Below are 26,101 nucleotides of genomic sequence, written 5' to 3'. Positions count from 1 at the left end.
ATGACATAAAGATGGAAGCTTTGAGGTCTCTCTGTCGTTGTGTCTTTACTTTGAAATTTCTTTGTGCAGTGAAATGTATTACCAGAGATTGTACTTTGGTAAGAATCTAGACTATTTGCAATTGTCATGTGGAAATACAGAGAGAATGAGAATGAAGTTTGTGAAATGAGCCCATTCTCAGTCTGGCATACCATGTGCCCTGTGTGGCTGATTCTTCCAGCAGAGGCAGAGGGAAGAGCTGAACCAACTTCTGCTCTAAAGAATAAAATTGCCAGCCATCATTCCAGCTTTTAAATCTTATTCACATCGATGATGTCATATTTTGAGCAAACATAGTTCTTTCTTTAGATCCCAGGTGGAATTTGCAATTTCCTGGGTTGGAAGAAAAAAGTTCTTCCTTTTTGCCTTTGAAAAACTTGAGTAGCTCTGCAGGGAAAGTCAGCAGAATAAATCTGCAGCCTTGCGGTGTCCTTTAAGTCATTGTAGAAAGCTGAGTGCTCTGTTCGGCATTCAGCAGATTGACTGTCAGAATTGCAGCTCTCCTATCAAAGACACAGTCTCTCGAAGAGCCATTTATGTTATTCCAGAGAGAATCATCCTGTGACAAAAGGAAAGCCTTCTTTCCTTTCCCAAGAGTCAGATCTTTTTTTGATACTGGGCAATTATCCCTTGATTTTCCTGAAAAATACCTCAATAGACCATAAAGATTGGCACCAGCACAGGTTGCAGACTTGGTTATAATGACAAGTTCTGATTTCTTAGCCACAGGGAGAGGAATCGGGGTGACACTGGTAAGAATGCCAGAGGCTGAACAGTGGTGATTGTTCTGCTGAATATCTCGGTACCCCTTATTAACCTGGCTGCTCTTCTATTTTTCTGAAGGAGATAACGTTTGCTTTAGTTTAGTTTTTTGCACACCACTCACTATTAAAAAAAAAAAGCTAAGTATTGTCTTCTTCTCCTTCTCATACTTACTCAAGCCTCTTTCCATGTCTTTATTTACTGTCCTCTCCTGTTTAAGATCAAGCCCTAAATTTATTTTTCTTGCGTTTTGCCTTCCTCTTATACAGCTTATCTTGGTCCTATTAGCTGTTGTACCTGGTCACAGTTATTAACCAGAGTTTCCTCTAATTAAACAAAGAATAAAATAAAATAGTATTTTTTAGAGCAATTTTTAAAGATTTTTTTGAGCGATTTTACATTCACAGAAAGTTGAGTAGAAAATACAGAAATCCCATAACCCCTCCTCCTTCCATACTCTCATCCTTATCTTGAATTAGTGTGGTACATTTGTTATAACTGATGGGCCAATATTGATATATCATTATTAACTTTAAGTCCATGGTTTACACTTGGGTTTACTCTGTGTTGTACATTCTGTGGGTTTTGACCAATGATTAACAACCATTATGGTGAGCAAATGTATCCACCACTACTGTATTATACATAATAGTTCCACTGCCCTAAAAACTGCCTCCTTGTTCCACCTAGTTTTCGCTCCCTCACTCCCCTGCAAACCCAGATGACCACTGATCTTATACTGTTTCCATAGTTTTGCCTTTTCCAGAATGTCTTAGAGTTAGTATATTACAATCCTCTAACTTCTTTTAAATAGCAAGCATAGGGCCTCCCCTGGCAGCGCAGCGGTTGAGCCTGGGCTGCGAAGCTGCCTGCAGCCTCTGCAATGCCGGTTCAATACCCAGCCGCCGGCAAGGGTCCCACATAGCCCGACAGACCTCTCCTGCGACGCCCGCTACTCCCCTCAGTAGTGTGTTTCATCAGTCTGCCTGTTCTGTTCCCTGCTCTGGTTCTGGTGAATTCTCTCACCCTCCCGCGCTTCTGACTGTACCCAGTGCTTGTATAAATAAATAAATAAATCTTTAAAAAAAAATTGCAAGCAGAGTGCTCACTTTGGCAGCAGGCATGATACAGTTGTAAGCATATAGGCAAGTGATAGGGAGTGGGTGGAGAAAGGGGAGAAAAACTAGGAGGTCACAGCTTCAGGGTCCCTCTAAAGTCCAAGACCCTTTCTAGGAAGATGTAGATGGCCAGCCTTTCTTCTCTACTGGGAGTCTTCCTGATGTTCAAGGATTTGACTTGCCTAGTGACTTTTTTTAGTGGTTATAAGTGTCTGGGGCAAGGACAGGGTGAATGGGACATAGCTGAGGTATCAGCACTGGGGAAAGCAAGAGGAAGTAGAACCTATGATCCTTTTTTGTTGAGGTGGAAGACAAAGTCTCTCCCTTCCATGGGCCGCTTATGATTTAAAGGTAAACAGGAAGGATTTCCTATCCAAATATAAACCTCCGTACTGCTACATTAATTAAAGATTCAATTAAATTAGTAGCTAGAAAAGTATGGGAGCTAACATTCCCATTTTAGTATAAATTAGTTTAACCACAGATGTAATATGTGCTACATAAAGGAATGGAAGTTTTTATTTGAGGTTTGAGGATAATAGATGAAGACTGACTTAGGTGGAATGGCCCCTAAGCAAAGGAGACTTGGAAACTTATGAAGATGTCAAAGATAAACAGATTTACTTCTTAGTTTCGTTTTGGGCTATTTCAACTTCCTTCTACTAGAAACTAGTTGAGAAGTATAAATTTTAAGAAGGGCCCCAATAAACACTAGAAACAACTTAATTCTCTTTGGATAGAAAGATATTTCTTCCCTTTCCTAGTCTGGGAAATTTAGATTGATAAAACTTGGGGGAGAGAAAGTGACCTGATTGTTCTAGCTTTGGGGTTCAATTTCCTATTTACTTAGAATTCTAACTCCCTGGTATTGGGTAAGATCTCTTGAACTTCCAGGCTATATAGGAGAACCTTCCAATCTTGGCTTAATACTAATTTACTATCCTTACTTGTTGACCTGAGCTGACTCTGGTAAAAAGAACATTAGCTTAGGGTAGGCTCTGTAGCATCATGCTCAAGATTAACATCAATTAGTGCAGATGTCTGCTATATAACTTAGAGGAAATATTGTGTTTATACAGGCAAATGATATTCTACCAAGGGAGCACTGGGGGGAGTGGGAGAGAAGAAAATTGGTTAACTTTATTGGTGTAAAAATAGTAGTAGCAACAGTAACAAAAGCTGAGTTCATGTATAGTGTGCAGAAATGCTTTATAGGTATTATTTTATTCAATCCTAGAAACCTCCTAAGGGAGGATATAAAATCCTCATTCTACAAGACTGGGCCTCCCTGGTGGCCTAAGGGTTAAGGCTCAGCGCTACCACCGCGACACCCACCACGATGGCCAGAGTTCAATCCCCAGCCCAGGAGCTAACCCACATGGCACATCAGACCTCTCCTGATTCGCCCGCTGCTCTCCTTAGCATTGTGTTTCAGTGGATCCGCCTGTTCTGCTTCCCACTTTGTCTCTGGTGAGTCCTCTCACCCCCTTCACCTTTGGCGTACACCCCAGTTCTTTTATGCAAAAATAAATAAAATCTTTTAAAACAAAACAACAAACCAAGACTCAGAGAGGTTAAATAACTTGTATAAGGCCATGCAATGTTTTGTTTTATCATTTGAAGCTGTTGTTGTTGTTGTTTTTAACTGAGGCAACATTGGTTTACAACACTGTATGATTTAAAGGTATAAAATCATACCATTCCAGTGTATGTTTTCACACAGCACCCACCACCATGGGGTCACACAATATTTTGTAATGGAGCTACCATACAGACCCAGAGAGTCTCCAGACTAGCACTCTTAACTAATGCACTGAACTGCTTTCTTATTCTTCTCCATACATATAAATGTGCACATCTAACAGAGGGAAAATGGGGCCCTCCCTGGTGGAGCAGGGGTTAGAGACAAATAGTGCTGTCAGGCTGTCACCAGCCACTGCAACGTGAGTTCTATCCCCAGCCAGGGAGCTAACCCACATGGCTCAGCAGACCTCTCCTGTCTTGCCCACTGCTCCCCTCAGCAGTGTATTTCAGTCAGTCTGCCTGTTCTGCTCCCCACTTTGTCTCTGGTGAATCCTCTCACCCCGGCACCTCTGGCCAATACCCCAGCTCTTGTATGCATAAATAAGTAAATCTTTAAGAAAAAATAACATGAGGGGGAAGAATAAGAAGTAATTTTTTGGTTAATAGTTCAATGCAATCAGTTAAGTAAGTCCTAGTTTACTAGGACTTTACTAAGTAAATCTATAGTTTACTACTGATACAGGCATCTGGCTATATATCTGTGTATCGATTGATATCTGAGTTCTGTCTCTATAGAAAAAGAATTCTTAACTAAAATGAAGAGACTTTTTGCAAATGCCTCAACCTTATTTTGTAATATTTTTTATTTGCCCAGGAATACTGCTTTTTGTAAGGTAAGCAACCACCATTTTGTGGCAGGGATGTGATTTTAAGATGGGAAGAAAGATTAATTCTACCAGAAATACAGACAAAACAGGAACCTAAAAATCTTAGGTGGCCTCTATTACTAGGCCCAGAAAAGCTTGGTGGTGTCACGTTTGTGACTTCAAGCCTGTATCACTTCCTGGTTTGTATTAACTTCTTTCCCATCTTAGTTTTATGCCTGTAAGCTCCCCAATGCAAAGGGTGGTGTCTTGGTTTCATGTTATTTGTCATGTGCTGTAGTAATAGGGCATTTGTTATAGTGGCTGCGATACCGATTAGTAAAAAGAAGGAATATGACTAAGGGGAATTAAGGTATGGGTATGTCAACAGTCAAGTGAAATGTATGATATTCCCAGTGATTGCTAGCTTATTTATTCTCTTGATATTTCTGATGTATGACCACATGGAGGGTCTTACCTATTGAACAATAAAATTCTCCATAATAGATTTTTTCCTTCTTTGACTTCATAACATTTTCATATATCTGTTCTTTCCGTTTCCTTTACGAATTGAGGTGTTTTAATACAATGAACATTTCATTTGTCATTTAACATGAAAATATATGGCTAAGTAGTTACAAGGAAATTTTTTTTTTAATGGCATCTTTGTCTTTTTTTTTTTTTAAAGATTTATTTATTTATGCATACAAGAGCCGGGGTACAGGCCAAAAGATACGGGGCGGAGGGGGTGCGCTGGGAAAGGAGGAGGCAAGGTTAGAGGATTCACAGAGACAGAGTGGGGAACAGAACAGGCAGACTGACTGAAATACACTGCTGAGGGGAGCACAGGGGCGACAGGAGAGGTCTGCTGCGCCATGTGGGACCCCCGCTGGCCAGCCTGCGCTGCAGAGGCTGCGGACAGCTTCACAGCTGCGGCGCCACATTTTCCTTCTTGATTCTGATAATGATTCATTGAATAACTGTGGACTCTAAAACTAACTCTGCATTCACTGAGTCTTGTCTTTTCCGTGTCTCACTTTCTTGGCTTCAGATCTGAGAATGGCACATTGGGCAAGGTTACAAAATATCAAAATGATTACTATAGGTATCAAAGTTGTCATTTGTTTACTTCCTTGAGTACTTCTGAAAGGCTAGTAAATTATGTGTATGAATGTGTGTATGTGTGTCCTGACAGGAGTTCTCACAAAACATAAATGCAAAGAAAAGGTGATTTAGGGCAGCAACGTATGCAGAGACTATCAGCTTGGCTCCTCAGAGGTTATCAGATAGACAGTGAGACAGTGACAACCTAATGTGATGGCTCATTACTTAAACAAAAGGAAAGAGGGCCTCCCTGGTGGTGCAGCGGTTACAGCCCCAGGGCTATCTAGCTGTCGTCAGCCACTGCAGCATGAGTTCAATCCCTGGCTGGCCAGGGAGCAACCCACATGGCGCAGCAGACCTCTTCTGACTCGCCCGCTCCTCCCCTCAGCAGGGTGTTTCAGTAGATCCGCCTGTTCTGCTCCCCACTCTGTCTCTGGTGAAACCTCTCACCCCATGAACCTCTGCCCTATACTCCAGTTCTTGTATGTATAAATAAATAAAATAAATCTTTTAAAAAAAAATAAAGATCTCAGTTGTGGTCTATAGGTGAAATTAACTGTATATATAATACCAGTGTGGGCAAGATAGTATTATAGACGTCTGTCTACTTCGGTAAGCATAATTTATAATATATATAGTGGCAATCTGTATGTATTAATTTTTTCATTGTGTTATGTGCATAATTTCAGATAGTTGTCATTTTACTTCAGTTTTAGGTACAGTCCTATATCTTTTCAGTCAGCAGTGACCACATACAGGATGGTGGTCCCTCTATCCCGCCTAGATGTGTAGTAGGGTGGGCCATCGAGATTTGTGTGATTACACTCCGTGATGTTCCTTCAATGACAAAATTGCCTAATGACACATTTTTCAGACTGTATCCCCATCCTTAGGCGACACATGACTATATTTTAGGACTAAAGAAGGGATTTAGTCCACCTTGGCTCTCTTGATAGGGGACAGTTAAAGCAATTTCTCTAAAATTATCAGGAGTCAGGTATCTAAGTATGTTTTATAAAGTGCCATAGAAGATTCAACAATTTAGCTGTTCTCTCTTCAGCCTTTCATTTCTTCCCTTGTAAGTTTTAGCTAGATAATTGCAAAAGTGGGAAGGGAAGATTTTGTTTCAGCATTCTTGTGCTTTGTATGCCAGATGAGGCTTTATGGAGTCTTGTGGTTTCAGTTATGCACATGTGATGGTTCAGAGAAGAGACAGCCATGTGCACATATGTAGCAGCTCTTGGCAGAGCTGTGGTTAAACATATTGCACCTTGTTGACTATTCTCTTAGTCCTAAGGGAGGCATTTTGCTCTCCCATAGACAGTAATCGGCTTGTCAGAGTCCAATGGCTTTTTGTTTTTTCTTTATCTAGTAAAATGCAGTGAGCTAAGCCTTTCTGAGAAGCAATTTCTTCCTCCACCGCAGGAACAGAAGGTTGTGAATTCTGTCTCTGAAACAAAGGCGGAGTGGTGATAGGAAACTCAGCAGCTAGGGCATAATTGCATTGGAGCCCTGTCACGGAACCAATACTGGCTTCGAAGCCGGACTTGCTGCCGTGTTTTCTGTGTTAATATGAGAATGATACGCAATGTAGGAGTCCGCTTCTGGCTGAATCTTTTAGGATATTGTTCAAGCATACTCTGAGAATAAACATGCAACAAGCTATTTACTTTGCTTATTGGTTTACAATTTCCTTTAAAGACTTTGTAGAGCAGTTTTAGGTTCACAGTGAAACTGAGAAGACATAGAGACTTGGTATAGAGATTTCACGTATTTTTGCCTGTAATACATGCATATTTTGCCTCCTCCATTGTCAGCATCCCCCATGAGAAGAGCGGTACGTTTGTTAAAACTGATGAGCATGCACTGACACATCATAATCACCCAAATTCATAGTTTATTTTAGAATTCACTCTTGGTATTGTATGTACTATCGGACAAATGTATAGTGACTTGTATCTATCATCATGGTTCCTACAGAGTATTTTCCCTGCCGTAAATTCCTCTGTGCTTTACCTGTTCATTCCTCCTCCCAGCCCCATTCCTTGGCAACCACTGATCCTTTTTCTACTTCCATAGTTTTCCCTTTTTCACAATGTCATTTGGTTGGAATAATATGTATGTCATCTTTTCCAGTTGGCTTCTTTCACTTAGTAGTATGCTTTTAATTCACATCTTTTTATGACTTGATAGCTCATTTCTTTTTAGCATTGAATAACATTCCATTATCTGGATGTACCAGATTATCCATTCATTTACTAAAGGACGTCTTGGCTGTTTCTAAGTTTAGCAATTATGAATAAAGATGCTATAAATACCTGTGTGCAGGTTTTTGTGTGGACATAACTTTTCAGCTTCTTTGAATAAATTCCAAAGAGCATGATTGCTGGGTTAGATGGTAAAAATGTGCTACAAGAAATTGCCAAACTGCCTTCCGAAGTGACTGTACCATTTTGCATTCCCACCAGCAGTGAATTAGTGTATCTCTTGCTCTCTATCCTTGCCAGTATTTGGTGTTATCTGTCGTTAGATTTAGCCCATTCAAATAGGAGTGTAGTGGTATGTCATTGTTGCTTTAATTTGTATTTCTCTAACACATAGGATGTTGAGAGTCTTTTCATGTGCTTTTTTGCCACCTGTGTTTTCTTTGGTGAGGTGTCTCTTAAATAAAGTTTTTGGCCCAAATTTTAATTGGGTTGTTTGTTTCCTAATTGTTGAGTTTCAAGAGTTCTGTAGATTTTGGATAACAGTTCAGATGTGTTTTTTGCAAATATTTTCTCCCAAGTTGGCTTATCTTCGCATTCTCTTGACATTGTCTTTTACAAAAGTTTTTAATATTAATGAAGTTCAGCTTATCATTTATTCCTTTCATGAATCATGCCTTTGGTGTTTGTAGATCTAAAGTCATTGCCAAACCAGAAACTATTTAGGTTATCTCCTGTTGTCTTTTAGGGGTTTTATTTATTTTTATTTTTTTAAAGATTTTTATTTTATTTATTTATACAAGAACCGGGGTACAGGCCAGATTCGCGGGAGGGTGAGAGTCTTCACCAGAGACAGAGCTAGGAACAGAACAGGCAGACTGACTGAAATACACTGCTGAGGGAAGCAGCGCACGCTACTGGAGAGGTCTGCTGCGCCATTTGGGGCCCTCGCCTGCCGGCCAGGATCTAACCTGCACTGCAGAGGCTGCAGCTTTACAGTGCTGCACTAAGCCACCTGCGCCACCAGGGGAGACCCATCTTCTAGGGGTTTTATAGTTTTGTGTTTTACATTTATGTCTGTGATCCATTTTGAGTTCATTTTTGTAAAGATCTGTGTCTAATTTCATTTTTTTGGATGTGAACATCCAGTTTTGCCAGTACCATTTGTAAAAAAGATTATGTTTGCTCCATTGTATTGCCTTTCTTCCTTTGTCGCAGTTCAGTTGACTCTCACTGTGAGCTCCGGATGAAGCTCCTGGAAGTAAAATGTACAAATGAGGGGGACTCTTATACTGCTCCCCACCGTAGAGTTTTTTAGCTTCCAGTTTTATCTACAGTGAGCTTCCAGCAATTCATCATTTACAGTTCAGGTTTTTGGCTCCCATGAAGTTTTCTGCTAGAGGAGTAACTGTATCTCTTCCAAATCTCTCTCTAATTTTGGGGATACCGCTTTGCCTTGTGACCTCACTTAATCTGATATATTTAAGAAAAACTGGGGACCTCCCTGTTGGTGTAGGGGTTAAGTCTCAGCTCTATCACCACTTCGGCCTGAGTTCTATCCCTGGCCTGGCAACTAATCCACATGGCACAGCAGACCTCTCCTCTCTTGCCGGCTGCTCCCCTCAGCAGTGTATTCAGTAGATCCACCTGCTCTGCTTCCAGTTCTATCCCTGGTGAATCCACTCGCTCTCCACCCCTCCCCACCCACCTCTGGCCTATATCCCTGTTCTTGTATGCATAAATAAATAAAAATAAATCTTTTTAAAAAATGCTGATTATAAATCACTGAATTGGGGCCTCCCCGGTGGCGCAGTGGTTGAGCGCTGGGTTGCGAAGCTGCCCGCAGCCTCTGCAGCACCGGTTCGATCCTTGGCTACTCCCTGGCCACAGGAGGAGGGTCCCACATGGCGCGCAGACCTCTCCTGCTGCCCGCTGCTCCCCTCAGCAGTATACTTTGGTCCTTCTGCCTGCTCTGCTCCCCGCTCTGGTGAATTCTCTCGCCCTCCTGTGCTTCTGACTGTACCCAGTGCTTGTATAAATAAGTAAAAATAAAAAACTTTTTTTTAATAAATAAATAAATAAATCACTGAATGGATTTTATTACCCACTAACAGATCAAGTCCCACAGTTTGAAAACAACTATCTTAGCATAGATTAAGGCATCATTAAAAAGAATGGAATTAATCCATTGTAGCCGTTCCTGCTTCCTTCCTTTCTACCATATACCTTAAAAAAGAATCTAAACTTTTCTGGCATTGTTACTAAATTGTACATGTATAAGTTATGTTCCTGATGCATCCATATTATCCTTGAATTGTGAGAAGAGTTTCAAGTGGATAAGCTGATGGTTATTTCTTTGAACAAGGTATATTCTGTCTCAGTCATTTCCTGTGTCCTCCGTAAGCTTCAAAGCAGAAGGAAGTCAATTTGTTTCCCATAATGCCACCAGGAGATTGGGGTCCTCTCTACTCCGTTTTTGGTCATGATTCCTAGAATTTTAGAATTGAGTAAGGTTCTTATTAGGGCTTTATTTTCCTTTAAGGAAAGTTCCAGTAGACAGAAAAAAATTGTACTGTTAATTTAACAGGTATTTTTGAGTGTTGCTTATATACTCAGCTTTGTGTTGTTCTCTAGGAATGTGACACTAGGTGAAATGGGACATTCATCCTGTGTTCAAGGAGCTTATCTTTCCTGCATTTAACTTCAACCTACTTTTACCAGCAGATCACCTTATCTTTAATATTTATCTAACCATGCAAATAGCGAAAAAATAAGTATGATTTATGATTCTCTAGTATACTATCCTCAGTGGTGCTCCTCCTCAACTTACTGAGCCTAAATGCAGAATGTCTCCCATAGCTGAGCATGTCTCCCTCCAATTGCTACCCTAAGTTTTTTTCACTGTGCTAGTGAATTTAGAATATTTTACTTGAAAATCAAGTGTTTGCAGGTAAGGGAGTCAGGAGAAAAGGGTAGACTAAAGACTCCCAAATTAATATATTTATGTGTGAACTGCAAGGCCTATTTGATTATGCAAACAGTTCTGTTTGCATACTCCCAGTTATGATGAATTCATTCTGTGCCTTCTGGGCTCACCCAGTATTATAACTTAGTCTACCTATTGTATAAAGCTAGTATTCAGAAAAAAAACAAACAAATTCCTTTAAGTGATATTTTATGTATTTAGAAAATTGACATGATAAAGGACTGCATGAATAGATACAAAATGGAAATTGCAGGGGCCTCCCCGGTGGTGCAGGGGTTAAAGTCTCAGCACTATCAACCTAGTACCAGCCACTGAGGCATGAGTTCAATCCCCAGCTAGGGAGGTAACCCATATGGCCCAGCAGACCTCTCCTGCCTTGCCAGCTGCTCCTCTCAACAGTAGCCCTGCCTGTTCTGCTCCCTACTCTGTCTGTGGTGAATCCTCTCACCCCCTGCACCTCTGGCCTACACTCCAGTTCTTGTATGCGTAAATAAATAAAGCAAATCTTTAAAAAAAAAAAGAAGAAAGAAAGAAAATGGGAATTGCACAAGCCAATCAACACATCTGACACTCTGGAATTAAAAATCCTGTTGAATAAAGTGCTTCTTAAATAGGACCAATCTGGACATAACCTATATAGAACCACTATAGACATCCAATGTGGCCCACAGTTATATCAGAATATCTGGTTTGTGGTAAGGAAAGGGGAGTTGATAGGTGGAAGAGTTTCTCTCACAAATTCCTATAGGTAATTTATAAACAAGTCAGATGCAGTGCTGATATCTGGTACCTGTTAATTGATGTTTCTTTTCAGGAGTAGACAGGTGAGAAGTTCGTAACTATGGGTATAATTGCTTGCAATTTAAGTGTTATCTATTATGTTTGCCTGCTTCTCTCTGCTTTTAGAGTGGGAATAATTGTATCAGAAGAGTATCAGAGTATCAGAAGATTCTGTGTCTGTTAATTTCTGGTAGCAAATGTTAACAGATTATCAAAACTGGATCATTTAAAACAACAGAAGTTTATTTTAGGGTTAGCTAGAAGTCCAAAATTGGGATGTGAGCAGAGTCACCCACTCTCCAGAGGCTCTCAGGAAAATCCTTTCCTGGCCTCTTCCATTTTCTGGTGACTGCCAACATTTTTAACTTGTGGCCACATCACTCCAGTCTCTTTTTCTATTTTCTTCCCATTGCCTCCTCTTCTCATGTTTCTCCCTTTGGCTCTCTCTTATAAAGATATTTGTGATGGGGCCTCCCTGGTGGCGTAAGGGGTTAAGCACCGTACTGTGAAGCAATCCACAGCCTCTGCAGCATGAGTTCGATCCCCAGCCAGCCAGGGAGAAACCCACATGGCAAGGCAGACCTCTCCTGTTTCGCCTGCTGCTCCCCTCATCAGTGTATTTCAGTCAGTCTGCCTGTTCTGTTCCTCACTCTGTTTCTGGTGGATCCTCTCACCCCCCGCATCTTTGGCCTGTATCCCAGCTCTTGTATGCATAAATAAATAAATCTTTAAAAAAAATAAAGTAACATTCCCAGGTTCTAGGAATTAGGAAATGCACATATCTCTAGGGATTGTTAGAGGTTGAACTGTGTCCCCCAAAATTTATATCTTGAAGTCTTTTTTTTTCAAGATTTATTTATTTATGCATGCAAGAACTGGGGTCTAGGGCAGAGGTACAGGGGAGGTGAGAGGATTCACCAGAGACAGAGTGGGGAGCAGAACAGGCAGGTATACCGAGATACATTGCTGAGGGGAGCAGCGGGCGAGACAGGAGAGGTCTGCGCCATGTGGGTCGGCCCCTGGCCGGGCATCAAACTTGGGCTGCAGTCGCTGGTGATAGCTTGATAGTGCTGTTTTTAACCCCTGCACCACCAGGGAGGCCCCATGTTGAAATCCTAACCTCAGAAGGTTAAGACTCAGAGGGTGACCTTATTTGCAAATAGGTCTCAGATGTAATTAGTCAATATATGAAGTCATTCTGGAGTTGGGTGTGCTCCTAATCTAATTGACTGGTGTCCTTATGAAAAGAGGAAATTGGACACCAATATGTACCCAGGGAGAATGCCATATAAAGATTGGAACTGTGCTGCCACAAGCCAAGGAATACCAAAGATTGCCAGCAAATCACCAAAAGCTAGGGCAGGGAGGTGTGGAACAAATTTTCCTTCAGATTCTTCAGAATGAACCAACCCTGCTAACACCTTGATTTTAGACTTCCAGCCTCCAGAATTCTGAGACAATAAGTATGTGTTGCTTAAACCACTAGGTTTGTGGTATTTTGTCAGGGCAGCTTCATAATCTAGGAGTCTTATCGGCCTCCTATACTGTGGTTGAAATCTGCAGTTGGCTGCAGTGAATTGTTACCTGAAAGTGAGGGCTAGGATTACCAGAAACTTAATTCCTCCCTGACACCCATCAGTATGCTGACCTTCATATTTATCCTTTCTCTCCTCTCTTCCCTGAACTAACAGATGGGGCTATTGTAATGTGTTATGAAGGTTAATAGGATCCCATTAGCACCTCCTGGTTTGTCTACATTCTGACATAATAGGGTGAGAGTTTGTAATTGAAACAATTTGTTATCATTTTAGGCCACAGTCAAAAAATGAATGTGGTTTTTCACAAATATCTCTACTGAGAGACTTAGTACAAACAAAAGATACCTAATAAGAATAAAATCAAGACACTTATCTTTGTGTTTTTTGCCAGGTATCTCCAGCTTTGAGTAAAACTAAGGACAGGTTTCCAGAAACTAGCTTGTGAATAATTTTCTCAGTTCAGTCAGATCCTCATTAGCCTTTGTGGGTTCAGTTTAATAAAAAAAATATTTGAATATCTGTAGTTTGCCAGATACCATACTAGTGACGGGAATATGTATAAAGCTCCCAGACATCAGTCTTGGTGATGACTTTTTGGATCTGATTCAAAAATAAAAGGCAACAAAGACAAAAAAAAATCAAACTACAGAGCTTCTGCACAGTAAAGGAACTCATCAATAAAATGAAAAGTCAACTTACTGAATAGGACAAAGTATTCACAAATCATGTATCTGATATTGGACTAATATCCAAAATGTGTAAAGAACTCATACAACTCAATAGCAAAAAAGAAGAAAATCTCACATTAAAGTGGGCAGAAGATCTGAATAAACATTTTTCCAAAGACAGCATACAGATCACCAACAAGTACTTGAAAAGATGTTCAGCATCACTAATCAGGGAAGTGCAAATTAAAACCCTGAGAAATCACCTCAAATCTGTTAAAGTGACTGTTGTCAAAAGGACAATAACAAATGATGCAAACATGGAGGAAAGGGAATTCTTACATACTGTTGGTGGGAAGGTAAATTGGTGCAACCACTATGGAAAACAGTGTTGAGGGTCCTCAAAAAATTAAATATGGATCTGCCTCAAGGTACATTGTCTGAAGAAAATTAAAACACTAACTTGAAAAGATTGATGTACCCCTTGTTACAGTAGCCAAGGTGTGGAAACAACCTGTGTATCCATTGATGGATGACTGGGTAAAGAAAATGTACTTACCGCACAATAGAATGTTATAAATAAGAATGAAATCTTGTCATTTGTGTCACCAACATGGGTGGGCTTTAAAGGCATTATGCTAAGTGGAATAAATCAGATAAAGACAAATGTAAATTATCTTGCTTATATGCAGATAGAGGGGAAAAAAGCCAAGCTAATGGACACAAAGAACAGATTCATGCTATCATAAGGCAGGGGTGGGGTCGTGGAGAGCAAGGGGGGCAAGTGGATGGAGGGTCGTGAAGGAGGTGAAAAGGAACAAATTTCCAGTTATAGAATAAATAAGTCATGGGGATGCAGTGTACAGCATGGTGACTGTAGTTAATAATACTTTATTATATATTTGAATGTTGCTAAGAGTAACTAAAAGACTCAGCACAAGGGAAAAAAATTTTGTGACTGTGTATGGTGATGGACATTAACTAGACTGATTGTGATGACATTTTCACAGTATATACAAATATTAGATTATTATGTTGTACACCTCAAACTAATATATGTCAGTTATATGTCGATTAAAAATTAATATATCAAAGTATTCATTGACCTGTAGGGAGCCAGACACATAAAAATGTAGTAGTATTGGGCCTCCCCGGTGGCGCAGCGGTTGAGCGCTGGGTTGCGAAGCTGCCCGTGGCCTCTTCGGCGCTGGTTCGATCCCCAGCTGCTCCCTGGCCACCAGAGGAGGGTCCCACGTGGCGCGCAGACCTCTCCTGCCGCCCGCTGCTCCCCTCAGCAGTGTACTTCGGTCCTTCTGCCTGCTCTGCTCCCCGTTCTGGTTCTGGTGAATTCTCTCACCCTCTCGCGCTTCTGACTGTACCCAGTGCATGTATAAACAAACAAGCAAGCAAACAAACAAATAAATAAATAAATAAATAACATGCCTCTATAAAAAAAAAAGAAATAAAAAAAATGTAGTAGTATTACAATATGATAAATGTAATAATGTATTTGCAAGTACCAAAGGTATGATAGATACTGGGAAAGGTTTCATAGAGAAAATGATGTTTTAGCTGGTTTTGAAATACATAGAAATTTGCCAGGCAGAGAAGGTGGAAAAGAACATTCTACGCATAAGAAAACAGCAGACTCAAAAGAGTAAAACAGCATGGTATGTTCAGAGACACTACAGGTAATTTGATGTTGTTGGAGCACAAATTATGATATGATAGAGAGCAACAGGAGATGAGGCCAGAGAGGCTGATGGGCGTTTTCCACAGTGCTTGATATTACTGCTGTGGTGGTTCACTCTGACAGTCAAGAAGCATGTGGGTAAGTTTTCACAGTATATACAAATATTAGATCACGGATTCCATTAGCCTGCACGGATTCCATTCTTTCCTCCTGCTTTGCCTGCTTGGGTTCTTTTATTTATTTATTTATTTTTAATAGAGGCATGTTTTTATTTATTTATTTGTTTGTTTGTTTTGTTTATACATGCACTGGGTACAGTCAGAAGCACGGGAGGGTGAGAGAATTCACCAGAGCCAGAGCGGGGAGCAGAGCAGGCAGAAGGACCGAAGTACACTGCTGAGGGGAGCAGCGGGCGGCAGGAGAGGTCTGCGCGCCATGCGGGACCCTCCTCCTGTGGCCGGGGAGCAGCCAGGGATCGAACCGGCGCCGCAGAGGCTGCGGGCAGCTTCGCAACCCAGCGCTCAACCGCTGCGCCACCGGGGAGGCCCTGCTTGGGTTCTTTTAATGTAGACCTACATTCAGCATTCAGAAAATACCTTTGACAACTAATAGTCAAATGCCTAAAACTTAAGGAGTTTCCCCTTTGCTAGGTTTTATTAAAGTAGAGATAGTTCATCAAAACTTTCCAAGTTCCACTCTTAGGTATCTACCCAAAGGACACAAAAACATTGATTCAGAAGAAAACCTGCACACCTATGTTTATTGCAGCACTATTTACAATAGGTAAAACCTGGGAACAATCCAAATGCCAAAAAATAGATGACTGGATCAAGAAGATGTGGCATATATACACAATAGAATATTATTTAGTAATCAAAAAAGATAAACTCATGCCATTCGCAGCAACGTGGATGGAGCTAGAAGGAATTCTGCTCAGTGAAATAAGCCAGAAAGAGAAAGAAAAATACTGGATGGTTTCACTTATAGCAGGAATATAGGGGAACCAAATAAGACATCAGTGTAAAAAAAAAATAATAGTACAAAACACAACAAAGCAAAAACAGTCATAAATCAGAAACATACTGCAAGGGAGGAAGGAGAGGGATCAGAGGGAGGAAGGGAAGAGCACAGGGGACTGGAAAGGAAATTCCATGGGGACTACATCTGGGGGGGTAAGGGAAAGCAAATATTGTTTAAAAATGAACAACGATGTAAAAAAAATTTTTTTTTTAATTTTCCAAGTTAGACACAAACAAAATCAACCAACTGAATATATCAACAGAACAGGGTAATAATTCTTTTCTCCTACATTAAATTAAGGTGAGAAGTCAGAATCAGTGCACCATACTATCTTTTGGTTTATTCAAGAGACCAGCCAAACAATTTGAATCTGTCTTTTCCTATTTCTTTACCAGCCTGTAATCTTTTTTATAGTTGCTAAGGCTCAAGGCACTTATACTTTGATAGCTTATTTATTTATTTGTTTATTTTTTAATTTATGCATACAAGAGCTGGGGTACAGGCCAGAGGTGTGGGAGGGTGGAGGTGAGATGATTTACCAGAGACAGAGTGGGGAACAGAACAGGCAGACTGACTGAAACACACTGCTGAGGGGAGCAGCGGGAGACAGGAGAGGTCTGCTGCGCCATGTGGGTAGCTCCCTGGCTGGGGATCAAACTCGTTCTGCAAGTGGCTGTGATTGCTTCGTAGTGCTGACACTTAACCCCTTGCACTACCAGGGAAGCCCCAATAGCTTATTTAAAACAAAAATGTATTACAGCATTTTAGAATTATTTTGAGTGAATGAGTATAATCTTGTAATCTTGTCCCAACCATATAAGCACTCAGTTGTGGAGCTGAGATCTCAATATTTCTTTCCTTGTTCTTGTTTCTGTCCCTGTCTTCCCCCCCTTTCCCTCCCCACTCTCTTCCTCTCCCTTCCCCACCTTCAATTTTTCTTTAGCTTAATTGTTACAACATTAAATTGCATAAGCCCTTAAAAAGTAAGGTTATAGTTATTGTAGGCTCTGTGTGGTGACTTTTATGTGCTCTCTACAGCTCATTGAAAGCATTCTGAACCTCCTATAATTAACAAGAAAAATTTAAAGTATTCTTTTTTCCATAATGAAGTTTTTTAGCAGCCCAAGCCAAGACACAGTGATTTTCCTGTTAATGGTTAAGGGCCACACTTTTAACTTGTCAATTTGTCCCTCCCACCCATAAGCTTCAGAGATGGCAATATGTAATGTGTAGGAAACTGGAAAATAAAAGTATTTCATACATTTTTCAGGGGTCAATACTTTATAATATCCTAATAAGAATTTAAGAAGAGAGATTAGATTGAAAAACATAAATGTGTAATGTCAACAAGAATTTAATAGTACTATTTAATAGACCTTAACAATTATTTTGACCCAAAAAGAAACTTCCCTTGTTTTGTTGAAAACTAAAGTATCCCTTTGAGATTTTTAGTGGTACCCAACTACATGACCACATCTGGAAAGCAAATACTAAAAGGTCTACCAAATAGTAACGCGTTTTGGAGAAAGCAGTTAGCTATGTAAGTGACATAGAACCAAGCACCACTGAATTCCTGCTGGAATTTTTCTGCTCCTAGGCACTGGTGCTTTAAAGTTTGTTAAATAATGGGCCAACCCTGGTGGTGCAGCGGTTGAGCGCTGGGCTGCGAAGCTGCCTGCAACCTCTGTAGTGCCGGTTCCTCCTGTGAGGGTCCCACATAGCGCGCATACCTCTCCTGCCATGCCCGCTGCTCCCCTCAGCAGTGTATTTCTTCTGTGTACCTGTTCTGTTCCCTGTTCTGGTGAATTATCTCACCCTCCTGCGCTTCTGACTGTATCCAGTGCGTCTATGAATAAATAAATAAATCTTTTTTAAAAATAAAATAAAATAAAATAAAGTTTGTTAAATATTCAAGCCATTGAAGTAGTTAGCTGCCCTCCAAAGAAAGATAATTAATCTATTGGTGTTAATTCTTCAAAAAAATTTATTTTATTTTATTTTTGCATTGAAGAACTGGATAAGTATAGGCCAGAGGTGCAGGGGCTGAGAGGATTCACCAGAGACAGAATGGGGAGCAGAACAGGAGGATCTACTGAAATACACTGCTGAGGGGAGCAGTGGGCAAGACAGGAGAGGTCTACTGTGCCATGTGGGTCAGCTCCATGGCCGGGGATTGAACTCATGCTTCATTCTACCACTCTGCTCTGCTATTTTTTATTTTTTTATTTTTTTGCTTTTTTGCTTTCACCTTTAAGTCTCAAGCTTATCCCCAATATGAGAGGATGAAGAAGAAAGGAAGAATAGAGCATAGAGCAAGAACTTTCCTTTTCTAGCTTTCCCTTTTATAAAGAAGAAAAAAAAAGCTTTGCCAGATGTATATTCTCTACCTGTACCCCCAGAGGACATTTATGTGTCTTGTTGGCTTGACCTATGAAAACATGTTCACCATCACTAATCATTAAATAAATACAGATGAAAACTACAAGATAACACTTCACACCTACTAGGGGGACTACTCTCAAAAAAAATGCAGAAAACAAGTGTTGGTGAGGATGTGAAGAAATTGGAACCCTTGTATAATGTTGGTGGGAATGTAAAATGATATAGCCAATGTGAAAAACAGCATGGTGATTCCTCAAAAAGTTAAAAATAGAGTTACCATATGATCTAGCAATTCCACCTCTGGGTATGTAGAATTAGAAGCAGAGTCTTGAAGAGATGCTTATGCACCCACATGCATAGCAACATTATTCATGATAACTAAAGTGTGGAAGCAAACCAAGTGTCCATTCACTGATGAATGGTTAAACATCATGTGGTATATACATATAATGGGATATTATTCAGATTTTAAAAGCAAGAAAATTCTGCAGAATGCTACAGTATATGCTAAGTGAAGTTACAATCACAAAAAGACAAAAACTGATCTATATACATGAAATACTTAGTCAGGTACCTTCTCTCTTTACCACAATAAAATAATAAAAGTAAGAGAGTGAAGAAAAGTGTTATACTTACTCCTTTAATGTGATAACTTTGTTTTTTTTTTTTAGAATTTTTTTTTTATAGAGGCATGTTTTTATTTATTTGTTTGTTTGTTTGTTTTTGTTTATACACGCACTGGGTACAGTCAGACGCTCGGGAGGGTGAGAGAATTCACCAGAGCGGGGAGCAGAGCAGGCAGAAGGACCGAAGTACACTGCTGAGGGGAGCAGCGGGCGGCAGGAGAGGTCTGCGCACCATGTGGGACCCTCCTCTGGTGGCCGGGGAGCAGCCGGGGATCGAACCGGCGCCGCAGAGGCCGCGGGCAGCTTCGCAACCCAGCGCTCAACCGCTGCGCCACCGGGGAGGCCCTAATGTGATAACTTTAATAAAAGTTGAGATGACCAGGACTTTTGGCTAAAGTACATTGAAATCTTGAGTAATATTAACATTTTCAGTCCCATCAAGTAATAAGCAAGATTTTTAAACAAAATGCTGAAATAACCTTTCCAGTTTAAACTGATAAGAAATTGTATTTACCACCCTCTTTCCTACACTACCCCAGTCCCTGTGGGAATTGACCTATATGATCTTTGGAGCTCAGTTTCCTTTTGACTGTGATTTATTGGGGACCTACAACCTACTTGGCCAAAGACACCGCCTAAAGGGCTCATGATTTTTCACATTGGTCATGATCAGTTGTTGCTGAGTGTTTAAGATTTCTGCTACTTAGAGGAATAGTTGCACCATTGGTCGGTATGATAAACAATAGTCCATTGATACTATTCCCAGACCATAATGATGAAGATCCAGCAATTCAATGTTGACTGTGATTTTCATGTTTTTCTTTTCCCCTTCCACGCCCTACTGTTTTGTTAACTGTTAACATACCTTTTCTTCTAGTCCAATACTCAGTGTACACAATAAAAGGGAGGAATCCAGTTTTGTTTTGTTTTTGACACTGTTTGACTCCTATAGATGCTGATATTCTGCCCTATAAAATTTAAGTAATTAGGAACCTAAAAGAATATGCTCAAAAGAATGTCGTTAAAATACCACTCGCTATTTGGGGGATGACAAAAGAAAAGGTTGCCATTTATGAATTGACATTTTTTTGCACAGAGCATTTTAGTTGATAATAAAATGAAATTCAGATATGAAACCAGATACCCCAAGACAACCAATATACAGCAGCAATAAACTTTAGCATACTGAAATCATCCTAGGTGCCTTTTTGTGATAAGGGGAATCTAGTGTCTAACAAAATAGTGAGGAAGATACACTAATTCTCACTTGTTTTCATAATGAAATTTGCTTTGGAAATAGAGATGAAAAGGCATTAAACCATTCTGTTAAGGTCTGTTAAGGTCTTGGATTTCAAATGTGATAAAGTTTTTCAACAGTGTATTGTCATGTCATTATATAAAAATTCACCAAATCACTGAAACAGGAACTTACTAAATATCTAATTATTATTTGCTCAATACTGGACCAAGTCCTAAGATGACAAGGCAGGTAGGGAGGGTAGGAGGGCAAAGGATAAGTGTAAGACGCTTTTTAACCCTCTAGTGGATTACTGTCTACTTTAAAGGATGAAACTATGAGACTACAGAGACTAAACTAAATTATATAAAACAAGCCATTGAAATACCATACAACTTTAGGAAAGACAAGCCACTGAAGGTTACAAGTATTAAATAAGCTTTCAAAAAGCAATTGTATTTCAAATGATCACATTAGGATAGCTGAGGGAAGAGATAAAGTCATGTCTGAGAAGAGAGGAATTTCGTAGAGGCACAAAATTGAAAACAAGTAGACTTTGTAGGTCATTATGCTGACCTGTATAGAAAGCATTTGTGGAAGAGTGAAACCAGAGCCCTCCAGCCCTTGAGCCTGCCCTTATTTCAGGTCAGTCTGGGCTGGGAGCAGGCTTTTCTCTTTTGTATCTGGAGCCAGGATTGTAAATAAACCAATCAGAGTCTAGCTGTGTGGACCAGTCAGGTTCGAGCTCAGTTTCTTTTTTTTTTTTAAGATGTATTTATTTATACAAGAACTGGGGTATAGGCCAGAGGTATAGGAGGTTGAGAGGATCCACCAGAGACAGAGCAGGGAACAGAACAGGCAGACTGACTGAAATACACTGCTGAGGGAAGCAGCAGGCAAGACAGGAGAGGTCTGCTGCACCATGTGGGTTGCTCCGCGGCCAGTGGGGATCAAACCGGCACTGCAGAGGCTGCAGACAGCTTCACAGTGCTGTGCTCAACCGCCTGTGCCACCAGGAAGGCCCTTGAGCTCAGTTTCATTCCATGGGATGACTTAATTATTTGGATTGAAAAATGGTAGTAAACTGATTGGTGCCAAACATTCAAATTAGACACATAGAATTAAAAATGGTCCAATCAAGCCTGTAGGGTGGGAGACCTGAAAAAGGATTTAAGGCAGAACAAGAGCCAGCTTGAATTCAGTCTGCTCCCAGCCTCTGAAGAGAGAACTCTACATCTGGCCTCCAAAAAGCATGGAGCAGTCAATCTGAGGGATTCACCAGACCTCTAGAGACCTGGCCCCTGCACCTGCCTCTTGACATCACCTATAAAAAGTATTATTGGCCTCCAGCCTGGTGATAATAAATGTACTTCTCAAAAAACTGTTAGCTATTGGTTCAGGCCAGTAGCTCATAAGGAGCTCTTAACACTGATGTGTCTGACACCACCTTCTGGTGACTGGTGGTGACCAACACTACTGGCCAATGCTGTCCAGCACTGTTGACATTTTTGAGAGCTGTCCACTGCTTTTTTTTTTTTTTAAAGATTTTATTTATTTATGCATACAAGAACCAGGATGTAATTCAGAGGTACGGGAGGGAGGTGAGAGGATTCACTGGAGATAGACTGGGGAGCAGAACAGGAGGATCTACTGAAATACACTGCTGAGGGGAGCAGTGGGCAAGACAGGAGAGGTCTGCTGTGCCATGTGGTTCAGCTCCCTGACCAGGGATCAAACTCATGCTGCATGTCCACTGCTTCTGATTGTCCAGCACTACCTCCCAGTGCTGTTGCCTTCAGTACTGTCCAATCCACCATTCGATGCTGTCCAGCCCAGCCTTCACATTGTTGCTGTGTGTTTCTGTGTGTCACCTCAGCAGCCCCACATGTGAGCACCTCCAGCTGCTACAGTAAGTTGTATCCTGGCCCACTGCTTTCTGGTTGCCACCAACTCCAGGCCCTTGTTGAGGGACTGTGCCATCTTGCACAAGCAGCCTTTGTTGGTACTTCTGAATGCTGTGGACATTATCTGGGGTGAGACAGCCAGCCATTTGTGGCCTTAGAAACTCCTTCCTTTTCCCAAATCTCCTGTTTGTTAAATAAACCCCATTGTTATTGGACTTTGAGCCAAGTGGTCTTGCAATTGAGCCCATTGGTGAGAACCCATAGACAGTGACCTATCCCCTGCCCTCGCACTCTCCCTTGGGTTTGTTTTTACTGCCTTTTTAGTACTGTTTTAACAGTAGGAGAAAATACAGTCAGAAAAGTACGAGAGGACCAGAAAGTAGATGCATTTTACATTTATTTAGACTCTGTTTTGGAAGTAACTTTAATCCTCTCCCCCTTAGAGGCAAGAAATTCTTCCCAGTGATTTACATTCCCTTTGCTGCCATTTTCACCTTTTCCTATCATCTTAATTTTTGAAATTGAATTTCTTTCTTACTCTATGCACCCCCCATAAGGATATTCTTGGTTCTGAATGGACCCGGTCTCTAGTCCATAGGAAAGCACTGGTATTTAAAATACCAATTCTGGGCCTCCCCGGTGGCGCAGCGGTTGAGCGCTGGGTTGCGAAACTGCGCGCGGCCTCTGCGGCGCCGGTTCGATCCCCGGCTGCTCCCCGGCCACCAGAGGAGGGTCCCACATGGCGTGCAGACCTCTCCTGCCGCCCGCTGCTCCCCTCAGCAGTGTACTTCGGACCTTCTGCCTGCTCTGCTCCCCGCTCTGGCTCTGGTGAATTCTCTCACCCTCCCGCGCTTCTGACTGTACCCAGTGCATGTAAAAACAAACAAACAAACAAACCAGCAAACAAATAAATAAAGCATGCCTCTATAAAAAAAAAAAAAAAAAAGATCAAGGACATTCCTAATCTTTAAAAAAAAAAATAATAAAATAAAATACCAATTCTTCTTTCGGATATGAGTGAAAATTCTCCCACCGTTGTACACATGGACAAGAACTTTGTAAGTTGAGGGTGCTTTATAGTACTTTGGTGCAACGTGCTTATTTATTTAAAACATGCCATTTATTTAAAAAATATTTATTAAACTCCTCCTGTGTATAGATATTGTTCTAGGAGCTAGGGATACTTCCACAAAGAAAGAGAAGCCTTGATAAGGAGCTAATATGTCTACTGGATGGCCTCAGACCAACTATCAAATGTCTGATCTCAAAATTCCTTCTTTTTATTTATTTTTTTTTTGAAAGTCATAATTTTTGGTTTAATACTAAGAACATAGTAACAGTCTCCTAAAATATAATAGATAATGAATATTTGCTATGTACATTTTTAAATGCAATATATTATGCATTTATGATTTGGAAGTAACTCTAGACACCTTTTTAAGCCATAGATTTATATACACATAACAGTTACAAATGAAAATACAGGCAAAGTGCCTTTTTCCCCCGATTCCAGAGACATTCCATAAGAAAACTTTTAAAAAGTTTGTTTAATATACATGTTTTGTTTCCCTTTCACTTGGTTTTAAAATACTTAAAAGTCTGAAATCATTTAATTCAGAATATACGAAGCGTGGAGGAGCCCGGAGTTCAGCTGTCAGTTGATTGTAGTTGTCTGTTTATCATTAAAATTAATCATAGCTGGTGACTTTTTCCTGGTAATATAATCTTATTGGAGGCTTTTCATCAATACCCTATTCCTTTGGACACATTTGGGGCACAACATATTGTCCTCCAGGTGTGGGGGTGTAAAATTGCAGGAGGGGAGCAGGAACAGGGCACACACTTGCCCTTGTTTCTCAGGTACCCAGGCTTGTCCCCCATGAAACTGAAGGCGGACCCAGCCTTCTCTGTCTGCAGGGAGACTTCTTCCATGAATAACACACCACCTAACATCACTTGACTCTGGTGGTGACTGTACTTCTTGTATTTCCTCCATCCTTCCAGCCATGGCTGTTATTCTGGTCCAGGAGGCAAACACAGCATCTGGGGCAGATGTTGTCACTACCACCGTGTCAACTGTCTCGAGAGTTGATTCTTGGAGGATAGGTGCAGGCACACTGTCCTCAGGAGAAGCATTTACTTTAGGAGGATTAGTTTCCTCAGAACTTTCCGGAGTTATTTTCCCACTGCTTAGCACTGCTTTTAGCTCTGATTTCTTTAGGATCCTGGCCTCCTTTGCAGTGTTGGGAATATCCTTTTGATTTGGATATGCATATTCACAGATTCTCTTATAAACTTCTAATTTCTGGCCCTTGGTGCTCAGCTTTAGTTCCCGACCCCAGGCCCGCACAATGTCCCGGTGAAGCAGATTGATGGGTGGGATTTTCAAGGGCAGTGGAGGAATTGGTATCTTCTTCCGTTCAGGTTTTACTCTATCACTGTCTTGTGCTTTCTCGGTTTTGCAAGAAGTTTTGTCCTCTTTCATACTTCTTTTTCGTTTGGTCGCCTTTGTTGAGGTTATTCTTTTCATAGTTGATATACTTTCACCAGAAGTTCTCTGTTCCTCTATGGACACGGTTTTGAATTGGAAAGTAACATTTTCTTCCCCCAACTTCTTTGTGGAATTCCACTCTTTGCCTTTTGAATTCTCCATACTCTAGAAGTTGAGGTTGATATAAACTTAGGAGTTCTGAAAATCAAAATTCCTTCTTTTTAAATGAACTAATTTAGTCAGCTGCCCGAATCTTCTTTTTAAGTCACTCAAATGTTCTTCCCAAAACAGAAAATTTCTCAATCCACAGACAAAGGAATTTAGTTTAGGTACAACTTGATAGTTTTCCCCCTACCTCTCTTTAGTTTATCCTCTTTCATTCTCCTAACGTTTTCTTTTTTAGGGTATTTTGGGAAGAAGTTTCCTGTTCTTATTTTTCCTCTATAAATTACCTTGCTCACACATGAAGCATATGAGCCGCTGCTGCTGTGGTTGTATTTATTTGTTGAACAATCCTGTACTTTGAAATGATTCATTCAAGAGCCATGAAGCATTCAAAGCAGGATGTGTGACTCATTTAGTAAACCACAACATCTTAAAGTAGAGAGCAGGAGCCGAGGATTGACTAAGGTATAAATGAACGTTATGTTGGCTTTGAGGTATGTGTACTTAGTTCCTTCCCTTCTTCCTTTCCCAAGCATAAATGGTAACCTTCAGGGAATAAAAGCTCTGCAGTGAGAGTGAAAAGCCTTATCAAGACTGTTGCAGATCTGGTTTCTTTTAGAATGTGTGATCAATTGAAGTGATTAAATTGTATTCCAAAAAAAGGTCAGTTATTCTTTTAACCCTGCTCAGCATCAATACCACTGTATTCTAGATCTTGCTCCCCATTGTTTCTCAGATTTTGTGTGGATTTTCCATATTATTTTTTTCCATCAAAATATGCCCAAGTGTGCATACTGTAATAAAAGAAAGCCATTCTGTCCATGAAGCGCTGCCAAACCCAGAAACTTCAGAGTAGGGGGTAGTTAGGTTTGAGCATAAATGACTTTTCAGGCTATCACAAATACAAACTCAATTCCTTGTATTGTTCCCTACAGTTTAGGCTTTCAGAGCTCGTTTCCTAATAACTAAAGAGGGCTGACTTGTCCCCTTCTCCCCTTCA

General features: G+C 40.6%; 2 protein-coding genes across 6 annotated transcripts in view; one reads left to right on the top strand and one right to left on the bottom strand.

Moving 5' to 3' along the window:
* Positions 1 to 26,101, top strand: part of LOC311184521 (cyclic AMP-dependent transcription factor ATF-7) — a gene marked incomplete at both ends in the record, with an annotated part of 73,485 nt that overhangs the window by 7,044 nt on the left and 40,340 nt on the right. The window lies entirely within an intron of this gene.
* On the bottom strand, positions 24,172 to 25,098 carry LOC311185101 (developmental pluripotency-associated protein 4-like; the record flags this gene model as incomplete). The annotated part of the gene is made up of 1 exon (XM_084255555.1): positions 24,172 to 25,098. The coding sequence occupies one exon, from the start codon at positions 25,096 to 25,098 to the stop codon at positions 24,172 to 24,174; it is 927 nt and encodes a 308-aa protein (XP_084111681.1).

This window comes from Talpa europaea (assembly GCF_964194135.1).
Source record: "Talpa europaea genome assembly, chromosome: 15".
Taxonomy (NCBI): Eukaryota; Metazoa; Chordata; class Mammalia; order Eulipotyphla; family Talpidae; genus Talpa; species Talpa europaea.
The sequence above is the reverse complement of the archived record's forward strand: the minus strand, read 5'-3'. Positions and strand labels throughout refer to the sequence as shown.